Source organism: Bufo bufo, chromosome 4 (genome assembly GCF_905171765.1).
Source record: "Bufo bufo chromosome 4, aBufBuf1.1, whole genome shotgun sequence".
In the NCBI taxonomy this organism is placed as follows: Eukaryota; Metazoa; Chordata; class Amphibia; order Anura; family Bufonidae; genus Bufo; species Bufo bufo.
This window is the reverse complement of record NC_053392.1, coordinates 240,952,569-240,978,520: the sequence shown is the minus strand read 5'-3', so window position 1 is coordinate 240,978,520 and position 25,952 is coordinate 240,952,569. Positions and strand designations below refer to the sequence as shown.

At 44.8% G+C, this 25,952-nt stretch overlaps 1 protein-coding gene across 2 annotated transcripts in view; it reads right to left on the bottom strand.

Moving 5' to 3' along the window:
- Positions 1-12,085: 12,085 nt before the first annotated feature.
- Positions 12,086-25,952, bottom strand: part of TFRC (transferrin receptor) — a 105,291-nt gene continuing 91,424 nt past the window's right edge. Inside the window, exons 16-19 of one of the 2 annotated variants that reach the window (XM_040428406.1) lie at positions 25,055-25,136; positions 22,901-23,119; positions 22,294-22,434; positions 12,086-13,715 (exon numbers count right to left, since the gene is read on the bottom strand). In XM_040428406.1, coding sequence (XP_040284340.1) covers positions 13,473-13,715; positions 22,294-22,434; positions 22,901-23,119; positions 25,055-25,136 — 685 coding nt within the window. In that variant the 3' untranslated portion in view covers positions 12,086-13,472. The remainder of the gene's footprint in view (positions 13,716-22,293; positions 22,435-22,900; positions 23,120-25,054; positions 25,137-25,952) is intronic. The other variant, XM_040428407.1, reaches the window with a different exon arrangement.

The following is a 25,952-nucleotide window of genomic DNA, read 5'->3' as shown; positions in this document are numbered from 1 at the left end:
CAATCTGAGTCATGCAAATTTATAACATTTTATCCTTTATGCTGCAACAGACATTTCAGAGAGTGATGTCTTTAGAAAGCTCTTAAACCCCCCCCCCCCCCCCCCCCCCTCGTATAACAGATTGGAACAGTTTAAAAGGGTTATCCAACTCCAAAAATGCGCCCCAAATACCCGGGGCCTCACACAGGTTCTACTTACCCCAATACTTGACACCCACATCGCGGGTGACACTAGGGAGGCTCGTTCCAGTCGTGGCCTGCTATTGGCTGCCCCCCCCCTATTGCCGGATGTTTTGATCTGCGCAATGTGGAGATGCAGCGGCGGCCATGCGGGCAGCAGAAGGGACGCAGGTGCCGGGGAGCAAGATACATACAATCAGTGTGAGGGGCCCGGGCTTTTGAGGGGGCATTTTTGGGGTTGGATAACCCCTTCAAGGCTGCGTATGTGATAGATTCCAAGGAGATAAACTAAGATGACAGCCCGAAAGCCCCCCAAAATATCATCAGAGGGGGGGACAAAGGGAGCTCCAGATATTCTAATTACACAATATAATCTGTATCAGAGAGCAAAGAAGCAGATGCCTTGCCCATTTAGGGGGTGATTTGTTATCTCCCTACATCAGTTTTCTGGTAAAAAAAAAAAAGTTACAAACCCCGTTTTTAGGGGGGGTTTTTTAAACACCATTACAACAAAATTGGGGGTGTTTCTTCTGAAAAGGAGGTGTGGGGGCAAGGTGGCCAGTCTGCAGGTCTTGCACATTTATCTGAACTGAACGCAATCGCAGACAAAATTGACTGAACTTGCTTGCTAAGGGTACTTTCACACTTGCGGCAGGACGGATCCGTCCTGCAGCTATTTCGCCGTGCCGCCAGACCGCCGCTCCGTCCCCATTGACTATAATAGGGACGGGGGCGGAGCTCCGGCGCAGCACGGCGAAAGGCCGCCGGACTAAAATTACTGCATGTCAGGCTTTTTAGTCCGGCGGTTTTCGCGAAATAGCCGCAGGACGGATCCAACATGGTGAACAGCATGTCAGATCCGTCCTGCCGCAAGTGTGAAAGTAGCCTAAGTAGTGCAAGTTTCACTGAATGCACCCCGAGCCAATCCGTCACGCTCATGTAAAAGGGGCCTTAGGGTTCTTTCACACGAACGATACAGTGAGCCCCTGAGGAGATGGTAGTGGTCGTGATGAAATGTTGTGTCACAGAGTACCCCCTCAGGCCAACGCTCCCTGGGGTAGGTGTGGTGAAGGAGAGGCACCCTATGTTCCCTCAAGGAACTTCCTGTAGTTGTGGGCTCCCTACCTGATAGTAGCTTGGGGGTACCTTGATGTTAGTGTACAAGTGGGTGCAAGGCAAGGCTTGAAAGTGATGTAATGGCCATCGTGTGGTGTTAGGAGAGTCAGTAACCAGGCCAGATTAAACTTAACCAAAGTCTCTCTATACTGTACACCAAATAGGAGTACATCCAGTGCGCATGGGCCGGTTATTGGTTACTTAACCGGCACATGCGCACTGCATATCAGTATGCCTCTGCCCACAGTGGGCAATGTACTGCGCATGCCCGAGCACGGCGGTGAAGCACACAGGCGCTGGATTATGAATGAAGATGAAAACGACGACGCAAGGATACAGGGCTGGCTGGACGATACAGAGGGGAAGAGTCAGGTGCAAGTAAGTAGTATTGGGCGCGAATAGTTGAATCGCGAATATCGGCACTTTGAGAATATAGGTATATATATATTCATAATTTTGAATATTCTAGATTTTTTTTTTTTTTATCAGTAACCTCCCTTCTTGCTTGTGGGCTTTGTCTGAGCTTAGCAACATCCCTAGAAACCAATAGGAAAGTTGCCTGCCCCGTACTATATAAGAACCTCCCCAGCAGCCATTTTCTACAGGTTTTTTTTGCAGTTCTGAGAGAGACAGCATTGTCATTGCTGTGCTCTGTGCTTTCCACTCATTACATTAGATAGTTAGATAGCTTATAAAAATTTAAAAAAATATATATATATATATATATATATATATATATATACACACACACACACACACACACACACACACACACACACACACACACACACACAGTTGCAAGAAAAAGTACGTGAACCCTTTGTAATGATATGGATTTCTGCACAAATTGGTCATAAACAATAGACCATCACAGTCTGCTTAAACGAATAACACACAAATAATTAAATGAATAAAAAGGGATATGACGCACAAGAGTGACTAGGGACCAACGTGAGGTGCACCCACTAACAGATGACACCCAATCTGAAAGAGGAGCATAATATAGTAGTGAATAACAATGGGGCACTCTCTATAGCAATGAGAACAGTGGATGATAAAACGTATAAATTTATTAATATATGACTAAAATATATTGTTCACAGCCAATTAAAATAGTAGCAGCATAGGTGAAGCATAGAAGTAAATCAACAACAGAATGGCTTAAACAGAAGAAAATACGCCTTCTGGAGTGGCCCAGTCAGAGTCCTGACCTCAACCCAATTGAGATGCTGTGGCATGACCTCAAGAAAGCGATTCACACCAGACATCCCAAGAATATCGCTGAACTGAAACAGTTCGGTAAAAAGGAATGGTCAAGAATTACTCCTGACCGTTAGCTATATACTGTTTTCCTTTTGTCATCTGCCTAACTGGCTGACGAATATACCAACCAGCCAGTTTAGACGTTTAAAAAGAAATTGTACGAACCAAGAACAATTTACGATTGAGGCTGATAAACTAAAAGAACACTTCCTTGTTAAACAATATCCATCAGAGATAATAGATAGGTCACTACAGAAGGTGGAGAGAATGGATAAAAATGCCTTCTTACCAAAAACAACCAAGACCGAGTGCGATGAACAACTACGCCTAATATTACCATTCAATAGTCAATATAGAAAGGTGGAAAGGATTATCAAAAGATATTGGCACCATCTCCTCGTTGATAAGACAATAGGACCTTTCTTGGGCCTGACCCCTAAAATTACATATACCAAGGCACCCAATTTGGGTCTTAAGGTTGCACCCACATGTACAAAAACGAAAACACAACAAAATAGTCATTGGTTGGATATAAAAGGATTTTATAGATGGTGTCTGCAAGAATTGCAGGACCACAAAATTCCCGAAAAAAACAGCTAGCATTCAATCCACCATTAACTCATTCCGCATTGATATTAAAGAGCATTTATCTTGCAATTCTACAGATGTCATTTAATTCAATGCGGTTGTTCTAAACAGTATATAGGGCGAACCAAACGTAGTCTGAAGAAAAGAGTGTCTAAACATAATAACATTAGGAAAGGTTATGAACAACACTGCCTCTCCCGACACTTTAAAGATAAGCATAATCAAGACCCATCAGGCCTGATTTTCACAGCTATTGAAAGGGTAAAAAAAAAAAAAAACATGGCGCAGAGGAGATCATATCTCCGCTATGTCTAGACTAGAGTCAAAAAGAATATACGAATTTGACTCTTGTTCCGAAAGGTCTAAATGCGGAACTTGAAATTTTTGGTTTCCTGTGAGGACGAGCCTGGTTCCCCCCTTCCGACGTAGCATGGAGTGTCTGGCTGTTTATTAGCACCTCCATGCTTCCTCGAGGGAGGGGTCCTAAGCTCTATTCTACATAGTGATTCTGCACAGAGATCCCTTATTCAACAAATAATTTTTGTCTAGAAATACATTGTGCCTTGCAAACCCCCTTTTCTCTTTTATGTTAAAGATGAAGGTATAAAACCTGAAAAGTCCTTGGAGAATATTTGAAAGAACTGTTGGAAGTGTCAGAGGTTTTTTTGAGAAAATTGCTGCAAGAACTTTCGAAAAAATCTTCGAAAAATGTTTTCGAATAGGCTTTTTCAAATAAACTTTACAAAAAAAGATTCCTTTGGAGAGAATTAACCATTTCACCTTCCCAAGATTAGTTTGTAATGAAGCTTAAGACAGTCTGGAATGATGAGATAGAGATTATATATAAACTATGTAAATATCGCATTTGCGTTTTTGGTGCGTTTTCTATGCGATTTTGTGTTATTTCTGATTCTAACCGAGATGGAAACCTTCTGTTGGATATTCCATCACATTTTCTTATAACACACTGAAGATGAGAAAGACCTAGTGAAACACCTTGAGTTAAAAGTCTCTGAGGAAAGACTCGAAAGAAAGTCGCTTACACATAATGCAAAGTATTAGATCACATTATTTTGAATATTGAGGTTTATATCCATGTCTCTTCTTAAGAATATTACTACTTTCTGAACTGACATTTGCACTGTTTAAAGAAATGGATATATTGGTATTTATAACTGTTGGGACAATTAAAGGGTTTCTATCACTTCGTTTCACCTATTTAGCTTTCAGACACTAGCGATCCGCTAGTGTCTGCTTTATCTAACCATCCTAATATAAGAGCTTATTGTCCTGCCGTTTAGCTAAAAAAATAACTTATATAGCTATGCAAATGAGCCTCTAGGTGCTATGGGGGCGTGATTAGCACCTAGAGGCTCCGTCTACCTTAACAAACTGCCGCCGCCCAGCGCGTCCCTCCAGCCCGCCCATCTCCTCCGGAATGCGATGCTCCTCGTATTCGGCGCATGCGCAGTGAATGTCTGATCGCTTCCCTGCTCAGACATCTCCACTGCGCCTGCGCCGATGACGTCATAGTGCTCCGAGGAACAGGCGCAGTGGAGATGTCTAAGCAGGGAAGCGATCAGACATTCACTGCGCATGCGCCGAATACGAGGAGCATCGCATTCCGGAGGAGATGGGCGGGCTGGAGGGACGCGCTGGGCGGCGGCAGTTTGTTAAGGTAGACGGAGCCTCTAGGTGCTAATCACGCCCCCATAGCACCTAGAGGCTCATTTGCATAGCTATATAAGTTATTTTTTTAGCTAAACGGCAGGACAATAAGCTCTTATATTAGGATGGTTAGATAAAGCAGACACTAGCGGATCGCTAGTGTCTGAAAGCTAAATAGGTGAAACGAAGTGATAGAAACCCTTTAATCCCCACCATATGATTCACTAAGTAACTATATAATGATCCTTTTTAAATATACTATGTTTATAATAATGGGATATAAGTGGCACATAAATCGCATAGATACCGTATGCACGCTTATGATGCGATTTTTTGCTGTTCCCACATTATATCCCTCTTTTGCAACACTTCTGGACACTATTTTAAATCAACACTTGTGTTTTAAATGTCGATTGATGAAATGGGAAGAACCACATTATAGAACAGCTGAGACTGCTGAAAACCCTCCCTTCCCAGTTAAATTTTGACCAATGGGTGTTCCAATCCCACCCCTTAAAACCATATAAAATATGGACTGTTACATAGAGACTTAAAACAGCCACTGAAGAGGTCTGCAACCTCGAAACGCGTATGGAAATTTAAACACTAGAAACTGCGGATGATATAATCTGGAAAGAAACAGCACGCTGTAACTTGGAATAAGTTGACATACACAAACCACGTGAGACGCCGCCAAATACGTGATCACCATTCGAAAGTTTTGTTTGAGTCCCGATTTAATGCAATACGCTATTGAAGCTTGCATCCATATCGAATCACCTGTGCCTATATGGTAAAAGAAATCATCGCTAATCAGACGTGCGGTCCGTTCTGCCAAATAAACCACTGGGAAGTGATGAAGACACGGTAAAGAGACTGCTCTTTTTCATTTCATATGTTCGCCTGCCTTCCCTCTTCATACCTGCTTGCTACATAAGATATCCATATGGTAATTATCAAGCCATGAGTGGCGATATATTTTATTAAAGAATATAAGCGGACCTTTATTCAGATTTTTATTTCTATGTGGTTTTCCCAAACAGTCGATGCTGTTCACCAATCGATTTTTTGAGTATTTCACTCGATTTACTGTTTGATCATCCATCCTCATTGGTCGGTTGTATAATCAACACTCGATTCAATATTCGATTACTAAGGAATTATTTGTTTTTAATCCATTTGAGATGGATTTTTCTGCGACTGTCGCGTCGCAGCATGTCGCATTGCGACACCATAGATTACCATTATAAAAATTGTCGCAAGACAAATGTCGTCGTGTAGACCTAGCCTTAATGTGCATTGTATTGAATCGTTTAGAGTACAAAACACCCCACAATACTGTGCTTCAGGCCGGTTTCACACCAGCATATTATGCAGGAGTTGCGGATGGAACAGGATCCTCTAATATCAGGAAATCCATTCGTAAGGTCCTCTTCCTTGGATCAGATCGGAAAAGAACCGAGGATTGCTCCCATCATGTAGACCTAGCCTTATGGTCCTTACACACAGAAATTTTAAACTTGTGGTTATTTTTTTCCCCTATAGAGAAGATGTAAAAAGTCCTCAAACAGCAAGAACAGCAGCATGCTGTAATTTTAATAAAGAGGCAGAAAGACAAAACGCCAATTGACAAAATCATTTAATATTCCCCAAAATATGGAGCTGGCGTTTTCACATTTCCAAAAAAAAATGCTGCCTAAAAGCCAGCAAAAACCTATGTGTGAAAGCAACCTTAGACCTTATGCACCCAACCACGTTTTGCAGTCCGCAAACCACTGATCCACAATACATGGATACAACAAAAATACGTGTGAATGAGGCCTTAGTAGCATAATTTTTCAACCACATCACCCTCACATCCAATCCCTACAAACAGTATTAAAAGGTTTGCATAGTTTCTAGATAGTTTTATGCAGTGAACACGGATATACCCCCATTTTCACCCCTCCGCCCCCCCTGATATGAGCATCGGAGCATTTCATTTTAATAAAAGGTGCCAGCAGTAGCACTGCAACAAAGATTTCCTATGTACCATCTTAAAAAATGTACTTCACACATTTCATCACAAGATGGCAATATGACCAAACTAATGTGTACTCCTCCTTCCTATAATATTCATTCACTTTCAGCTTCCACAGCTAATCACTTACTCTATATTGTACAGTAGGAGCCCTACTTACTATCCCTTGGAAATACACTCACCTAAAGATTTATTAGGAACACCATACTAATACGGTGTTGGACCCCCTTTTGCCTTCAGAACTGCCTTAATTCTACGTGGCATTGATTCAACAAGGTGCTAATGTTCAAGAAACCAATTTGAAATGATTCGAGCTTTGTGACATGGTGCATTATCCTGCTGGAAGTAGCCATCAGAGGATGGATACATGATCTCATTCTGTTTACGCCAAATTCGGACTCTACCATTTGAATGTCTCAACAGAAATCGAGACTCATCAGACCAGGCAACATTTTTCCAGTCTTCAACAGTCTAATTTTGGTGAGCTCGTGCAAATTGTAGCCTCTTTTTCCTATTTGTAGTGGAGATGAGTGGTACCCGGTGGGGTCTTCTGCTGTTGTAGCCCATCCGCCTCAAGGTTGTGCATGTTGTGGCTTCACAAATGCTTTGCTGCATACCTCAGTTGTAACAAGTGGTTATTTCAGTCAACGTTGCTCTTCTATCAGCTTGAATCAGTCGGCCCATTCTCCTCTGACCTCTAGCATCCACAAGGCATTTTTGCCCACAGGACTGCCGCATACTGGATGTTTTTCCCTTTTCACACCATTCTTTGTAAACCCTAGAAATGGTTGTGCGTTAAAATCCCAATAACTGAGCAGATTGTGGCTCAGGTAGTGCAGCTTATCCAGGATGGCACATCAATGCGAGCTGTGGCAAGAAGGTTTGCTGTGTCTGTCAGTGTAGTGTCCAGAGCATGGAGGCGCTACCAGGAGACAGGCCAGTACATCAGGAGACGTGGAGGAGGCTGTAAGAGGGCAACAACCCAGCAGCAGGACCGCTACCTCCGCCTTTGTGCAAGGAGGAACAGGAGGAGCACTGCCAGAGCCCTGCAAAATGACCTCCAGCAGGCCACAAATGTGCATGTGTCTGCTCAAACGGTCAGAAACAGACTCCATGAGGGCCAGACATCCACAGGTGGGGGTTGTGCTTACAGCCCAACACCATGCAGGACGTTTGGCATTTGTCAGAGAACACCAAGATTGGAAAATTCGCCACTGGCGCCCTGTGCTCTTCACAGATGAAAGCAGGTTCACACTGAGAATATGTGACAGACGTGACAGAGTCTGGAGACGCCGCGGAGAACGTTCTGCTGCCTGCAACATCCTCCAGCATGACCGGTTTGGCGTTGGGTCAGTAATGGTGTGGGGTGGAATTTCTTTGGAGGGCCGCACAGCCCTCCATGTGCTCGCCAGAGGTAGCCTGACTGCCATTAGGTACAGAGATGAGATCCTCAGACCATATGCTGGTGCGGTTGGCCCTGGGTTCCTCCTAATGCAAGACAATGCTAGACCTCATGTGGCTGAAGTGTGTCAGCAGTTCCTGCAAGACGAAGGCATTGACGCTATGGACTGGCCCGCCCGTTCCCCAGACCTGAATCCAATTGAGCACATCTGGGACATCATGTCTCGCTCTATCCACCAACGTCACGTTGCACCACAGACTGTCCAGGAGTTGGCAGATGCTTTAGTCCAGGTCTGGGAGGAGATCCCTCAGACTGTCCGCCACCTCATCAGGAGCATGCACAGGCGTTGTAGGGAGGTCATACAGGCACGTGGAGGCCACACACACTACTGAGCCTCATTTTGACTTGTTTTAAGGACATTACATCAAAGTTGGATCAGCCTGTAGTGTGTTTTTCCACTTTTAATTTTGAGTGTGACTCCAAATCCAGACCTCCATGGGTTGAAAAATTTGATTTCCATTTTTTTAATTTTGTGTGATTTTGTTGTCAGCACATTCAACTATGTAAAGAACAAAGTATTTCAGAAGAATATTTAATTAATTCAGATCTAGGATGTGTTATTTTTGTGTTCCCTTTATTTTTTTGAGCAGTGTATATTAGAGTGACCCTGCTTACCCGAGGCAGAGGAAGGGAGGCACTTTTTAAACATTCATACTCTGAAGTAGTGATGGGGATTCCTCCTCTACCACCTTGTTCACACAATGCTGACATAACTTAGACCAGGAAGGAGTGAGTTTTTTCTTGCATACAGCACACTCTCTTCCTTTAGATTTAGTGGTAGCTTTCCTAGGGCCCTCTTTGATATTCTAAAATAAAGGAGAATAAGCCCCCTATTAGACCTGAAGGAAGAAATAAAAAAGGTGGGGATTGACCCCCTTACCCCACCAGTAATACCAGTCTGGCGTCATGACCCTCCTGGACATCAGCGCACCGATCTGGACATCTGCGGACCCTGATCTTCGGGTCCGCAGCTCCGCAAAAGATAAAACATGTCCTATTCTTGTCCGCAGTTGCGGACAAGAATAGGCATTTCTATACGGGTTCCGGGCAGGTGTGTTGCGGATTCGCAATTTGCGGGTCCGCAACACACCACAGACGTGTGAATGGAGCCTTAGAATCCTGACAACCCATTTAATTCATGTATACGTTTCCAGAAGGAATATAATTGACAATGTCAAAGGTGACAAAGTAACCAAGCAAGAGTCAAAATGGGCAATGATGGCAGCTTGCAGATGACTTCTGCTTTTCCCATAAACTTAAGTGCATCTACTCTCGCTGTGGTTAACAGAGGGTCTGGGGTACGTGTTAGTGGAGGGAAAATCTCACACAAGACAGATATTTAAAGGAAAACCTTTTATTCAATCACAAAGCAGCACACTGAATCAAGTTAACCAAAGTGTGATAATAAAAATGACAGCTAGCTGCACATTACAGACCCATAGTACCATGAAGGTGAGAAACCCCACAGGAATCCTGAGAGGGGTGCAAACATGTTGATACCAGGTATCATGTGTAGTGTGGTAAACCATGGCGACTGCCTTCAGAAAACTATGGTGACATTTCAAAATTGAGGCATTAAATCCCCCAACCCGGTCTAATGAAAGATATTGTTAGGGTCCATTCACACATCCGTGTGCGTTTTGCAGACCCACAAAAACACGGACACCGGCAATGTGCGTTCCGCATTTTGCGGACCGCACATCACCGGCACTTAAAGAGGACCTTTCACCAGAATAAAGTATCTAAACTGACTATACAGACGTGTAGAGCGGCGCCCAGGGATCCCCCTGCACTACTGTTATCCCCGGGCGCCGCTCCGTTCGCCCGATATAGCCTCCGGTATGTTCATAGTTAGGCTCCACCCAGGGGAACCTGCCGGCGTCTCTTTCTCCTATGCTGTAGCGCTGGCCAATCGCAGCGCTCAGCTCATAGCCAGGCTATGAGCGGAGCGCTGCGATTGGCCAGCGCTACAGCATAGGAGAAGGAGACCGCGGCAGGTTCCCCTGGGTGGAGCCTAACTATGAACATACCGGAGGCTATAACCGGAGAACGGAGCGGCGCCCGGGGATAACAGTAAGTGCAGGGGGATCCCTGGGCGCCGCTCTACACGTCTGTATAGTCAGTTTAGATACTTTATTCTGGTGAAAGGTCCTCTTTAATAGAAAATGCCTAATTTTGTCCGCAATTGCGGACAGGAATAGGACTTTATTTTTTCTGGGAACGGAATTCCGGATCCGCAATTTCAGATCTGGGCAGCACATAGTGCGGCCCCATAGAAATGAATGGGTCCGCAAAATGCGGAACAGAATTGCGGACGTGTGAATGGACCCTTAATCTTAGAATTCCTCTGGTTTTCTTCACCATCTATTAAGATTAGAGAATCTTCAAGGCTATGGCATAGTAGTCATTAACAGCGCGGCTAAATGAACAAATGAACATAGATGAAACATGCACTGCAGAAAACATAGTAGAAAAGCATCATTTTAGGGAACTTTTTCCATGACCTTACATAAAAAACTGTTTTATAGCCAAGAAGACTGTTCATTGTTAAGAGGGATCAAGATAATTTTAATTTAAGTGCTTATCCTAAAAAAAGATACTTAGCCTAAATAAGTGCTTTTGGGTATCACATTGTACGGACCTCAACTACTACATTGAACATTACACATTGTGGAGAACTTTTTCCCCAAACCAGTATAAATATTATATAAATGTAAAGACAAAAATTACACTCAAAGCAGAAATCAAATGCGTCCTTTAAATGGAGCCTGAAGACCACACAATGCAGACAAGCTACACAAAATATAATTAAAACAGAGCTAAGCATTGCAAGCAAACAGTTAACCTAAAACTAATTATGGGAAACACTGTCCCCGATAATTCAGTACACCTGTAGTGTAACATATGAGGGATCACTGCCCCCGATATAACACTGTGGTAGGCAAAAACTACCAATTTTATACGTAATCCATTATGGAAGACACTGCTCCCGATAATGTGCGCTCAAATTCATGATATAAGTTACTGGAAAGTCTACTTTAAGACGCCAACCACAAAAATAGCTTGCCGCTCAGAGTGTACCTATTAATTATCATGGCCAAATATAAAATCGCCTACCTACCTTAAAATAGCAGGACTGCAAGCCTTAAGTGGGACGCCTCAATAAATCGAAACCCACTGAACGGCTTTAGAGCGCATGTGGGCACACTTACCATCAAAGCGGCACTCTCACTTTTTTTCTTCTTCAATTGTTTGGCACGTTAGAAAGGTACATGTGAACTGTAGTGAAGGTAATCTCTGTACCAGTGGCTGTATTTGTGAATTATCCACTCCCTCCACTACAATTTACATCATGTACCTAACAGGCCAGAGAATACGCTTTAGGCCTCATGCACACGACCGTTTTATTCCTTGATTTTTTGCGGACCCATTGACTTTCAATGGGTCCGTTGAAAACTCGGCTAATGCACAGTTTGTCATCCACGTCCGTGATCCGTGGTTCCAGTCCGTCCAAAAAATATAACCCGTCCTATTTTTTTCAAGGAAACCGGTTCGCGGACCCATTCAAGTCAATGGGACCGTGAAAAACGCGGAGGCACACAAGATTGTCACCCGCGTCCGTTTTTTTCCTATCATTTGCATTTCAAACTTGACAGACTTTTTTTTACTTTCCTTCATGTCTGGTGATCCTCCAAAAATAAAGGAAGACACACGGAAACAAAAACGGATCACGGAACCCCATTTTGCGGAACGGAACACAACAACGGTCGTGTGCGTAAGGCCTTAGTGGGAGTGCTTTGTTAATAAAGGGAACCTCTCAGCAGTTTATTAAACTACCACCATGATGTTTCGGCGCTTGCGATTTGTGAATACCTTTTTTTGGACATGCCCCATGATGTACGTTGCTTTCCAATATTCATCTGGTTGGCACTGCGGTTGTGAATAGTCACAGTTGTAATCGGTCTTGGCTGTAATTAAGCCCACCTCTCCTCCATTGATGCCCACTCTGTGCATCAATCATGGAAAAGTGGGTATGAATACAGCATAGACCAATGGCCACCGTTGCAGCACAACCCAGGTGACTCCTGGAGAGCAGCACGGCTGCATGGTTCACGTCACCTTCCTAATCTTCATTTTCCATAGGGGCATGCACAAAAGCAAGGTAACATTAAGGCTGCAGGTTAATACCTGCTGAGAGGTTCCTACTAACGATACAATGGGACAGAAAAGACCTTGCAATCACCGAAATTGGTAGTTGCCTGCCTTGATTAGCGGCGTGCCTGAACACAGTACATTTTAGTCCTTGCACCAAGACGTTGTCCGTCCATAGGGAAAAAAAATGTCATTTGGGCAATTGTAATCTATTGCCTTTTTCTTGATGAACGAAGCCAACCACCAATACGAAGACGCTCTCTTATCAATAGAAAGATTGTTCCTACCAAGTTACAACAATTGCAAGGTCTTCGGTATAAGCCTTCTGTCGCACTGTACAGTAAGAGTAGAAATTCCAGTATCATGTCAGACCGGTTAAGCAGATGCTGCTTTTATCGTAGAAAAAAAAAAAATCCGACAGTATAACCGTCAATTATGGAAGGCACTGCTTCCGATAATTACCAGAATAACAAAATTAACACCATTTATAGTGATCGCTGTCACTGATAAATAAATAAGTATTCAGTGCTAAATAGACGTTCCCAATCCAGCTAGCTTGAACCCATCCATCAATGTAATTACTGCTCCTGCACTGCAGGTAGAGTAGCAGTTGACTTTGTAACCTGAAGGAGGCAGCCAATAAGAAATGGTAACAAAAACCAGGTGGCTCGTTTTTAGGGTAAAGGCCGGCCTCAGTACTGGAAAATATTCCTGGTTTTATCTAGTGTCTGTAGCTATTCTGAGACTTTACAAACGCATGGAAAGTCCATGACCTGAAAGAGGTGGTTAAAGGAGCATTCCACATACCACCCTTTAGGGCAGTAGATTAGAATAAAGACCTAGCATGCTCGTCTCAGTAGCTGGTATGGCACAGAATGGAGAGAGGAAAAAAATAATGTATACATAACTAATTCATCAGGGAGGTTGACTTAGAGAAAGGGGAGGGAAAACAAATATTGTAGATGATATCTAGTGGGAATCGAATAGAAATAAGTGCTTCACGTTTGACATGTACGGCATCATCTTAAAACTCATTATCTATTTCCCAGATCTCGCCTTCCAGGGCATTTGCGGTGCTCTGTAAAGTCCAAGTAAGAAGAGCCAGCTGGTTTTTAAACAGATCTCGATTAAACGGTTCCTTGTTCTCTTTCAGTAAATCTAGGTGCTTCTTCACTGCATCGAAGGTGTGATTGCCAGAGCCATAGAGAATGTGACGAAATGGTGATTCTTTAGGAGAAACGTAAGGAGACAGCAAAGAGTGCTCAACCTAAAAAGGTAGAAGAAACAGAAAAAATAAATAAAAAAAAACACATTTAGATTCATTTATTAAGACTGGCATATTCATACGGCAGTCTTGATCACCCTGGTGTGAGATAAGCCTAAATTTATTAAGGCATATGCCTCTTAAAAAAATTCTGTGCATCCCAGCCCTGGGGCAGGTACTGAAGTCTACACTAGCTACAGGCTGGTGTAGATTTCAGCTATAACTTCCTCCACTTTCTGGCAAAAGCTCCCCCCTTTTTCCCAGCACTTTGGAAAAGTTCCAAATTATGGTGAACATATGGCATGCACTATAATCTGACTTTTTTTTTTTTTTTTTTTTTTTTTTTTTTTAACGCCACACTAAAAGCTTAAAGGGTCACTGACAGGCCAAAACAGCATATATAGTTAGATATATGCTTTTAAAAGACTGTATAAGACCTGTAATGTGATATAAGTATCCCCCCTGTCCACCTTATAAAGAGCGAAATATAAAGTTTTATAACCTGCTTCTTCGGTCAGCAATCTGCCCAAGGGGCGGCGTTTCATGTGAATATGCGCCCAGCCAGCCTTCCCAACTGCCGTTCTTAAGCCCCGCCCAGCTCATCATTATTCACTTCGCTGGGCGGCGGCTAGAACTCTCCCCAGTCCCGATCCTGCGCCATTCAATCCTCCGGGCATCGTTCATGCCCAATCTTCTGCGCCTGCGCCCCGCCGTTAGATCGCGCCTGCGTACACACACCAGCCTGCGTCTTCGAGGCAGCTGCAGCTGTGTGTACGCAGGCGCGATCTAACGGCACGGCGGGGCGCAGAAGATTGGGCATGAACGATGCCCGGAGGATTGAATTGCGCAGGATCGGGACTGGGGAGAGTTCTAGCCGCCGCCCAGCGAAGTGAATAATGAGCTGGGCGGGGCTTAAGAACGGCAGTTGGGAAGGCTGGCTGGGCGCATTTTCACATGAAACGCCGCCCCTTGGGCAGATTGCTGACCGGAGAAGCAGGTTATAAAACTTTATATTTCGCTCTTTATAAGGTGGACAGGGGGGATACTTATATGCTTTTAAAAGACTCTATAAGACCTGTAATGTCATATATCTAACTATATATGCTGTTTTGGCCTGTCAGTGTCCCTTTAATTAGCTCAAAGGGGTTGTCTCAAAAATATTCTACAGTATTCAAACAGCTCTTGGATCTGAATACTTTTGTAATTGCATGCAATTAAAATTTAGTATAGCCACAGAGTTATTCAATGAAATGTATCTGTATAGCGCCACCTGCTGTTTTTTTTTTTTATTATTATTTCTTTGTCCAGCTCACTGAGATGGCTGAACATGCTCAGTTTCATCTTTCAACTGCCTCTCAAGTTGTGATAAGTAGTGATGAGCGGCAGGGGCAATATTCGAATTCATGTTATTTCGCAAATATTCGTGAATTCGAGAACTCGTTATCTCCAGTCATTTTCTTGATTGTGGAAATCTGCAATTGAAAAATTTGCTATAAAAATTTGCAATCAACACTACTCCTAAAGTCAAAGATATTGCAGCCTTCTCATTGGCCCACAAGCTAGAAGCAGGGAGGGATCATGTGTACCGATTAAAAAAAAAATTACGAGTATATAGCACTATAATCTAAATATTCGGGAATCAAAGTGCCGATATTCACGATAAAAATTAGCAATTTGAATATTTGTGATCAACACTAGTGATAAGGAGAGTAGAGAAGAGCGAATTACATGTTTTGAAATTCGTTCACGCTTCATTTGGTGGTAAAAGCAGAATTGCGTTATGGATTCCGTTACCACGGACCATAACGCAATTCTATGATGGAATGCATAACGGAATGCCTTTAGAGGCATTCTGTTATTCATTTCGTCATAGTAAAAGTCTATGGGCTGCAAAACTGATCCGTCCCATTTCCTTATACTAAAGTCCTCTCCTGCATAACAGAAACGGGACGGAAATGCATTCAGTCATAGAATTGCGTTATGGTCCGTGGTAACGGAATCCATAGCATAATTCACCTTTTACCACCAAACGAAGTGTGAACGAATTTTATTTCAAGACACGGAGGCTCATATTTGCTTAACTCTTTCTTTACTGAACATTTAGCAGCAAAGATAACTGAAGAAAAAAACATCAGGGTAACCATGACAATAACTCCACCCCCATAGCCCCTATATAAGGCGCATCACCACATGACCACTTTCTCTTTTTCTTTGCTGCTTCACAAAGATAAGTACACGATTTTTTGTAGCTTGTGGCTGTATGTTAGTCGGTATAGTTTTATTATTTAAATTATTATTGCTTAAAATATTGTGGTTTTAACCCCTTATAATGTAGGGTTCTCCGTTATTAGTTGGGCTTATTTGTCTGCCCGTTTTCACTTCTCTGTAGGATTCTTCCTCTTCTCTCTATATATTTCCCTGTGTGGTGGCTATCGCTACCTATTTGTTATTTTATTCTTATTGGCCCTTATCGTGCCGCTTTAGCTCCTGTAGTGTTCCCGACGCTTTGGTCTCTTGTTCCATACTGTATGGCGTTCGGCCATATTTCTCCCCCCCCACATCTCTGGTTCTTACCTTCTTGCTGCTTTTTCCCGGGCTGCACACGGTCGTAGTCTCGCGAGGTGCGAGATTCCCGGTCGCCGCCTTTACCTAGGTGATTCCTTGGCGCCGAGATCTCGCGAGATTACGGACGTCATCGTTTTGGCGTCCGTTCATTGGACCTCACTCCTGGGAGGTGGAGACTTGCTGTTTCCACTCCCCCTCCGCTTCCCGGGCTTCTTCAGTGCGTTCCTGCTTCTGCTACTGACCGCATCTTTTCAGCTCTGCACATTTACTGCATATCGGTATCTACTGTACCCTCCTGCGCCGCATATCTATTAACCGTTTATTACTGTTTCTCCCTTCCGATTCCTTGCTGTCTGTTGGGGTGACTCACTCCTTCAGACTTAACCTCATCATGTCCTCTGTACCAGCTTCTCCGGCCCGTTCCACCCAGGACAGGCACACTACCCAGGTAGCCCTCTCTACTACTCACAGGGCTAATGAGGCCCCTACTCCTTTAGTGCAAACCTCTCAATTGCAGCAGTCTATATCTGATGCAATTGTCGCTGCAATGGGGACCATGTCAGCTTCTCTGACACAGACGATTTCTCAGGCCCTTAGGGCACAACCCATGTCTGATATACCCCCTCCTGCCTCCAGAACACTCCTGAATGATGGCTCTGGCCCATCCACTGACTGCGCGAATAAGTCGCGTAAGAGAGCTAACCCGCGCCCGGCAGAAAGGGTGCGATCATGGAAAACCGCCCGGGCATTACCGGATCCGGTATCTGAATCAGACGCAGAGTCTGTTGAGGAGGCAGGCGAGAATTGGTCCGCTCACTCTGGGGATGAACTAGCTGATATTGCAGTTGACACTGCCTTAGATGACCCGTCTCTGACAACGGGTGTCATTACTGAGCCGCTTGAAGACGTCAAGGACGCAATCATAGACCCCATGGGGGATCCTCTATTTAATCCCGACCAATTACACCATCCACGGTCCTCGGAGTGGCTTCCTGCCACCCATGTGACTCAATATCTTGAGGCTAGGATCCGCACGCCTCTTTCCAAGGAGGCTCGCAGCAAGCTGCGCGCAGAATGTCCCCGTCCACTAATCCCTAACAGGATATGTGAAACTCCCACCGTGGATCCTAAAGTGGTCCAATTCTTGGCTAAAACCGGCTTTAATCCACGTAAGGGGCTTGATTCTGCGCTTAAGGCGTGTCAAGATAAACTTCTTGATGTTACCGGCCCACTGGCAAAAATCTTCGATTTAGCCGAGGCCGCTAGGGTAGCTGGCACGCAGGTCGACCCAGAGGATCTCAGCGGCTGGGCCCAAAGGGCTATATGTTTAGTGGGCAATGTTAACACCTCCATTGCCATCGAGAGAAGAAAGGCCATCTTGATGAAGATAGAGCCCAAGTTAGCTAATTTATCTTTATCCGAGTCTGGCAAGGAGGCGCAGGGCCTCCTTTTTGGAGATCCCTTTATAAAGGAATTGGGGAAATATGTTGGGGCTTTTACGGCCCTTGATAAGGCGCAGAGCTCTATGCGCCGCGTTTTCCAGCATCGTTTTTCTAACAGGGCCGGCAGTCTCAGGGGCCGACTGTCCGGCCGCTCCAATTTTCAGCCCAGAGGTACGGGCAGAGGCTCCTTTCAATATCGTCAGTCCCTTCAGGACCCCAAGTACCAGCCAACCTTCTTCCCGTCTCGTGGAGGTTCCTTCCGTTCCAGAGGATTCCGTGGCGCTCCAGGATCCAGACGCCCATATGGTAAGCCATCTCTGTGTGTCTTATCCGATTTCACTGCAGGTTGGGGGAAGACTCCGCTTCTTTTCCCATGCGTGGTCAAAGATCACCTCAGACCAGTGGGTCCTCTCCACAGTCCAGGGATTTACCATCGAGCTGGTATCTACCCCGAGAAACCTTCCTCCCATTCCGAGGGTTTCTTGTTCAATCCAGATGCAGACACTCTTAGATACAGAACTTGCATCCCTCTTTCAGAAGGAGGCAATAGAGTTATCCCCCGATCCTCATTCGGGAATACTGAGCAGCATCTTCCTGGTGCAGAAAAAGGGAGGCCAATTCCGTCCGGTCATAAACCTCAAAAACCTGAATGTCTTCGTTCGTTACAGACATTTCAAGATGGAGGGCATCCATCTGTTAAGGGATATGCTTCAACCAGGAGACTGGTTCGTCAAATTAGATCTAAAAGACGCATACCTTACAGTCCCGGTGGCACCCACATCCCGGGGTCTTCTTCAGTTCCTTTGGAGGGACCACATCTGGCGTTTTACCTGCCTTCCTTTTGGTCTATCGTCCGCCCCATGGTGTTTTACGAAACTCATGAAACCGGCGGTGGCTTGGCTCAGAGGAAGGGGAATTCGTCTGATCATTTATTTGGACGACATCCTGATTATGGCTCGGGATCCGTCCCTTTTGCTTGGTCATCTGAAGTTGACCCAAGACCTTCTTCAGGGCTTAGGGTTCATTCTCAACCTGGAGAAGTCTTGCCTCTTGCCGGCCACTTCGATAGAGTTCCTAGGTTTCACCATAGATTCTGGGAGTCAGACGCTCAGTTTACCTGCGTCCAAAGTCAAAGCGATCCGCAAAGAGATCCGCCATTCTCTTTCTCTCCCACAGGTGTCTCTCCGTCAGCTAGCTCGCCTGATAGGGCTTCTAACTTCTTCCATACAGGCGATTTTTCCTGCCCCCCTCCACTATCGAGCCCTTCAGAGGCTCAAAATTGCCCACCTCAGGGCGGGAGCTTCGTTCTCGGACTCTCTGACCTTGGACTTGGAGACCAGACACGAACTGGTGTGGTGGATACACAATTTATCTGTGTGGAATGGCCGTGCCATTTTCGGTCCCAGTCCCGACCTGGTCATCGAGTCGGATGCCAGCCTCATGGGATGGGGGGCCCATTGTCAGGGGGTATCCACAGGAGGAGCATGGTCTCCGGACGAATCTCATCTACATATCAACGCTCTCGAGCTCCTAGCGGGATCTTTTGCGATCCGCAGCTTTGCGCACGGTTCGGCTCGGGCGTGTGTTCGTTTACGGATGGACAATGTCTCAGCTGTCCGGTATGTAAACTGCCTTGGAGGGACGCGTTCCAGGGTCCTGTCTTCTCTTGCCAAGGATTTTTGGGAATTTTGCCTGTCCAGAGGACTGTCAGTTGTGGCCGAATACCTTCCGGGGTTACACAACACACTGGCCGACTGGAGTTCTCGGTGTCTTCCAGATTCCAGCGACTGGAAGTTGGATTCGGGGGTTTTCCGAGATATTGTATCTCTCTGGGGCCCGTTGTCCATCGATTTATTCGCGTCGCGTTTGAACGCTCAACTCCCCAGGTTCTTCAGTTGGCGTCCGGACCCAGACGCCGAAGCGGTAGATGCTTTCCTCCAGCCCTGGGGCGGATCTCTACTTTACGCCTTCCCTCCGTTCGCACTCATACCTCGAGTGCTCGCCCAGGTGTGTCACCAGCAGGCCCAGCTGGTTTTGATAGTTCCTTACTGGAGAACACAGTCTTGGTTTCCCCAGCTTCTTTGCCTTCTTTCGGAGAAACCTCGGCTCTTGCCATCTTGCCCACTCCTCCTGCTCGACCCTTACGGTCGTCCGCACCCTCTACTTCTGGACGGTACACTCCATCTTCTCGCTTGTCGTATTTCAGGGGTTCCTGGGACTCCTCCAGCTTTTCGGCGGCAACTAGACGCCTATTGGAGTCTGCATGGGCCCCAGGCACTAGACGAGCCTATCACGCCGCATGGGACGTCTGGAGTCGTTGGTGCAATTCTCGGGACTTGGATCCCGTACTTGCCTCTGTAACGGATATTCTTAATTTCCTCACATCCCTGTTTGAGGCGGGGAAGGCTTACCGCACTCTTAATGTGTACCGGTCGGCTATTTCTTCCAGGCATGCGGGTTTTGACGGTGTTCCCGCCGGCCAACATTCTTTGGTGTGCAGGTTGTTGCGTGGTTGTCGTTTAGCACGACCTCCTCGACCTCGTTTCTCTTCCACCTGGGACGTGGCGACAGTTCTCAGGTTTTTGGAGGGTTGGCCTTCCAACTCTATGTTGTCTCTCCGCCAGCTCTCGGCCAAGTTGGTGACCCTTTTGTGTTTAATTTCTTGTAAACGGGTCTCTGACGTCCGGGCTCTGGATATTGATGCTCGATATTTTACGCCGGAAGGAGTTTTGTTTAATATCTCTCGGCGCACTAAGACGGGTATTAAGTCTGTTGCTTATCCGTCCTTTCCTTCTTCTCTACAGTTATGTCCGGTGGCTTGTCTCCGGGAGTACGAGTCTCGCACTTTGGCTTCTCGCACTGGGAATGATCCTCAGCTTTTCATTTCCTTCCGCCGTCCGTTTGCGCCGGTGTCGAGCGTCACGCTGTCCCGTTGGGTTAAATGGGTCCTATCCCTATCGGGTATCGATACGTCCATCTTTACCGCACATTCGGTGCGCGGAGCAGCGGCTACCTCTATGTCTGTAGCTGGTGCTCGTTTGGAGGATGTATTGCGTTTGGCAGATTGGTCCCGAGTAGCTACCTTTCGGGAATTCTATTTTAGGCCTGTTCCTCATGTTTTTTCCTCAGTGATCGCTCAGCTTTAAACTAGCAAATATGAGCCTCCGTGTCTTGAAATAAAATTGAGGATTTTACTAAGTCATGACGTAAAGTCATGATTTTATGAAAGACACGGAGGCGAGTATTTCCCACCCTTGGTTTTATGCCCACCCATCTGGTCTGTGGGGTCTCATGACCTTTTAGAATGTTATTTATTTGTATTTATTTATTTATTGTATGCCTTATTGGTTTTCACAGGGAATGAGTCCGAGTATGGTGTTCCCACACTCGGATAGTAAGTATCCATATTACCATGATGTCTTATCTTTTTCTTCAGGTTGATCGCCTCCTGCCAGTTACTCCCAGGTGTTCACCTGGCGGCAATCCGCTGTTGTTCGCAGTCGAAGTTCGGGCTGTTTGTTGACCGTTCCAAGTTCAAGGTTCTCGTCGGTTGAAGTCCACAAAGAAAGAGGAAGTGGTCATGTGGTGATGCGCCTTATATAGGGGCTATGGGGGTGGAGTTATTGTCATGGTTACCCTGATGTTTTTTTCTTCAGTTATCTTTGCTGCTAAATGTTCAGTAAAGAAAGAGTTAAGCAAATACTCGCCTCCGTGTCTTTCATAAAATCATGACTTTACGTCATGACTTAGTAAAATCCTCAATTTCATAACATAAAATTCACTCATCTCTAAAGAGCATGGACACGCCTCCTCACCTGTGATAGGGAGAGCATGGACACGCCCCTTAGCTGCAGTAGAAAAGACACTCCCCTTGAGCTGACAGCTTGATATAAATCTAGCAGAGCAATGAATGGGGAGATCTGAGTCCATGTTAATCAACAAAAAAAAAAAAAAAAAAAAAAGAAAATCCGTCTCTTGAACAACAGGAGACACTTTATTTAGCGGTAACACTTCCAATCCTCATAGGCAGGGTATAGTCATGACATGATTAAGGACTGATATACGAAGGTCCAAAACATGTTGACTATACCCTGCCTATTAGGATTGGGAGTTTTACCGCTAAATAAAGTGTCTCCTGTTCAAGAGCCGGATTTTCTCTTTTTGTTGATTTGCTGTTACGGCCGTGTCCAGGCTGGTACCGTGCTCACCACTGGTGCAGCAGGTGAGAGCTGCTCAATCTTCTCATTTACTCCTGGATCCATGTTAGGTACAGGGCTGATTGTAACTTTGTTAGAAAGAGACTGTCATGTGCTATATGTGGTCTGGTTTTAATTTTTTTTTACTTTTGTCATGGGATAACGCCTTTAATAATAATAATAAATGCCCCCCATTAGGTTAGTCTCAAAGGCAGAACATTGCCAAATGTTCTTACAAACTGAATACTAAGAATTGGTAGTCGGGGGAAGGGGGGGGGACAAAAAAAAAAAAAAAAAAAAAAAAAACACTTTCATATAGAACTAGGAACTGCATTCCACTGGATGGACCTAGCAAAAGCACTACCGTATAAACTTTACCTTCATGAGTCTATCATTTAGAGAACGGAGAAAAGGCTTGTTTTCTGTGTCAGTGTTTGCAAAACTGTCCTTGAGCGTGGTGGCTGCCCTGCCGAAGTCACCCATAGCAGAACTCATCCAGTTTGTGGTCATCTGCATACTCTAATGATAGAGCATAGGGAGACAAAACAGGTTCAGTTCAAGCTCTCTGAACAGACATGTACATTTTAAACATCTTCACAGCATGTAGGAAAAAGTGAAGGTGCAGCAATGTGAGAAATTAATACAATATGTGGGAGCTGCTGACAAGGACCTGTTCAGTATCTAACCACGGAGCCATTATTAACCAGTAAAAGAAAGTCAATCGCTAAACTGCAGCAGCCACATCTGCCTAACTAGTGCCCAGCAAGAGGAGCTGCAGCCGACAACTTCATTAAATACACGTCTTTACCGGAGTTTCTTCTTGTAATTCCAGTTTACCTACCACCTATCCTTACTCATTCCCATTTTCAGGGATGTCTACATTAAAAGAGCATTGTTTTTTTTCTTTTTACCGGTAATCAAGAATATTGAAATAAAATATTTAGATTTAAAAAAATAAATAAAAAAAAATGCAAAGTTTCCTTACAGTTAAAGTCCGTTGATCATCAAGCTCCATGGTTCTCTTAAGCAGTTCAGATTTGTATTGAGTTAAGTCCAGCGGCAGAATGTGGTCATGCGTCAGACGCAGAATTATCTGGCCAGTTAAATCTGCAGCAGTTCTGTACATACTGTTGACATTCACCAAGTTCCTAAAATTTTCGTAAGTGTCCTTCTCAGTTCCAAGATATGCATATGGTTTTTTATCCTAAATAGAATACAAAAACAATCAGTGCAAGGTCTAACCATTTCGGCACCAGGCAATTTTACGGCCAATCTGTTTATTGATATCATTTTGGAGTGCGTATGACTTATTTTGTTAAAAATTTTCTTGGGAGGGTGAAGCGACAATTTAAAAAATTTAAAACCACTCAACAATTTATATTAGAGATGGGACGGGGGATTCGTCGAATCCACGAATCCCTCGAATCTTGCTGGATTCGTGGACTTGAATCCCGACGTAATTTACCTGATACGAATCCGGTGGGAGGGACTGTGAGCAGGTGCTGGGGGCCGGTGCGTTCACTGTGCTCCGGCCCCTCCGCTCCAGTACAGTTATTATTATTAATAGAATACACATTTTATAATTCATGCTGCCCCCTCTGTAGTACATTCAATATATCAGACTTACAGGGCTACTGACATCGTAATGCAGGCCGGCCGGGCAGACGAGCGGCAGAGTGACTGACTGACGTCACCTGCCTGCGCAACCTGCTTCATTCATAAAGCAGGCGGCGCAGGCAGGTGACGTCAGTCACTCTGCCGCTCGTCTGCCCGGCCGGCCTGCATTACGATGTCAGTAGCCCTGTAAGTTGGATATATTGAATGTACTACAGAGGGGGCAGCATGAATCATTCATTATTAATTAAATTACACACTTTATAACTGTACTGGAGCGGCAATGGGGGGTCTGGATTACACTGTTAAGGGGTGGGGGGGGGGGGGAGGTCTGGATGGTACTGTTATGGGGTGGGGGGGGGTCTGTGGATGGCACTGTTATGGGGTGGTGGTGGGGGGTCTGTGGATGGCACTGTTATGGGGTGGTGGTGGGGGGGTCTGTGGATGCCAGGGGGAGAGGCGAGAGGCACTATGATACTGGCACATTATGAGGGGAGATGGCACTATAATACTGGCACATTGGGAGGGAGATGGCACTATACCGGCACATTGGGGGGGAGATGGCACTATGATACCGGCACATGGGGGGGGGGAAGAGGCACTCCGCACTTGATACTGGCACAAGATTAGGGGGGCATCTATGGGGACACTTCTTATTGGCACATTATTGGGGGGCACTATGGGGGCATCTACTGAGGCCACAAAGAAGGGGTATTTTATATGGGGGGGCTCTGTGTGGTACTAGTATTATCAGGGGTATTATTTGTTTCTGCAGTATAGTATTGGGGAGCACAGCGGAACAGTATTGGGGGTGTTAGGATGATTTGTCCAGAAGATGGGAGGATGATGGAAAAGTAGTAAACTAAGATTTTTTTTTTTGTCAAACTGCAGAGCCGAAAAATGCCCGAAAAATGGTGTCTGGTCTGAAGGGAGAAGATGAGGAAAGAACATCTACATCAAAAGGAGACGTCACTGGATGTAAGAGGTATGTGCGCTGTATTACCCTGTATGTTCTGTAGTGATAGGAGCAGTGGTCATAGCAGGGGTCATCGCGGTCATATAGGGTGCGACCGTGACTGGGAGGTGGAGGTTCAGACAAACTGACGCGGTCTGACTGTTTCTTACACCGTGCGTTCACACAATTATGTACAGGATTCGTAGGATTCGAGATTCGAAAGATTCAATATATTCGAGAACCTTTTCGGATTCGAAAAAAAATTGGATTCGTCCCACCTCTAATTTATATATATATTTTTTGTTAGTGTCCAGTGTATTGAATAAATACATTTATATTTTAATAGATCAGGTGTCTAAGCAGTTTATATTGATAACCTTGGAATAGGTCATCAATACCTGATCAGTGGGGGGTGGGGCGATCAAGATCACTATATAGAATGCGTTTGTAATATCAGGCAGGATATATCATAAAATACATACTATAGGATCTCTGTCTGAAGGACACTAAATATTTATCAAAATGCTCGAGAAACGTAATTTCCCAGTTGCACAGGCACAACAGTATTACCTTTTGAAAACGAAAAGACGCAGATGGGATACCGGAATATGTAAGGAAGGGGTATGCAGCATCATCCATGGAGAATCCATAACTAAAAAATAAAAATTGCCATGATTAATTCGAAAATTTGTTTTTAAAGTCCAAATCTCTGCAGGATAATTAAAAGTAATGTCAGAAAATGCCCCATTGTTTAAAAGTTTTCATGTTAAGCTTTTTTTTGTTTGTTATTTTTTAATTTTTCATGTTAACTGGTATCCAAGCATATTACACCCCGTTCAATTTAAGACACCCTCAGATGTCCTAGTCAAATATAAGCATGAGAAAAGCCACAGAGACTACTAGAACAACTCAATAACCAAACAATCTATACAAAAACATATATAACTAGTAGTGTTGATAGAGCACTGTAGTGCCCAACCGAGCACCAGAGTATAATGGAAGTCAATGGGAGAACCCGAGCATTAAACCAGGTACCCCTTGCTCTGAGGGGAGGGTGCCTGGTTCATAGGAAAATGTCAGAAATTAATGGAAACACCACCGAAATGGTTCAGGAACAGCATGGGGAGGATGTCTGGATGCATCTTGGACTCCCAGGTCGCTGCTGGGAACCATGTTGTCAGAGTAGTACGCCACTTTTACAGACTGACAATAATACGCACCAAACCAAAGAAAATCGATTTTAGGGGAAAAATTTATAGAAGAAAAAAAAAAAAAAAAAAAAACACATTCCTTCCTTGTATATAAACTTTCAATGTTATTTTCAGCCCAAACCATGTAGGCTATGGGTAACGGGGGAATCATGGTTCGATTCTGGAGATGGAGCCTGAGAAACAGCTACGGCTACCACATCCAAGAAAGGCAGCATGCATGCAAATTACCTATAAGGTATAATTAGGTGCAGGCCTGC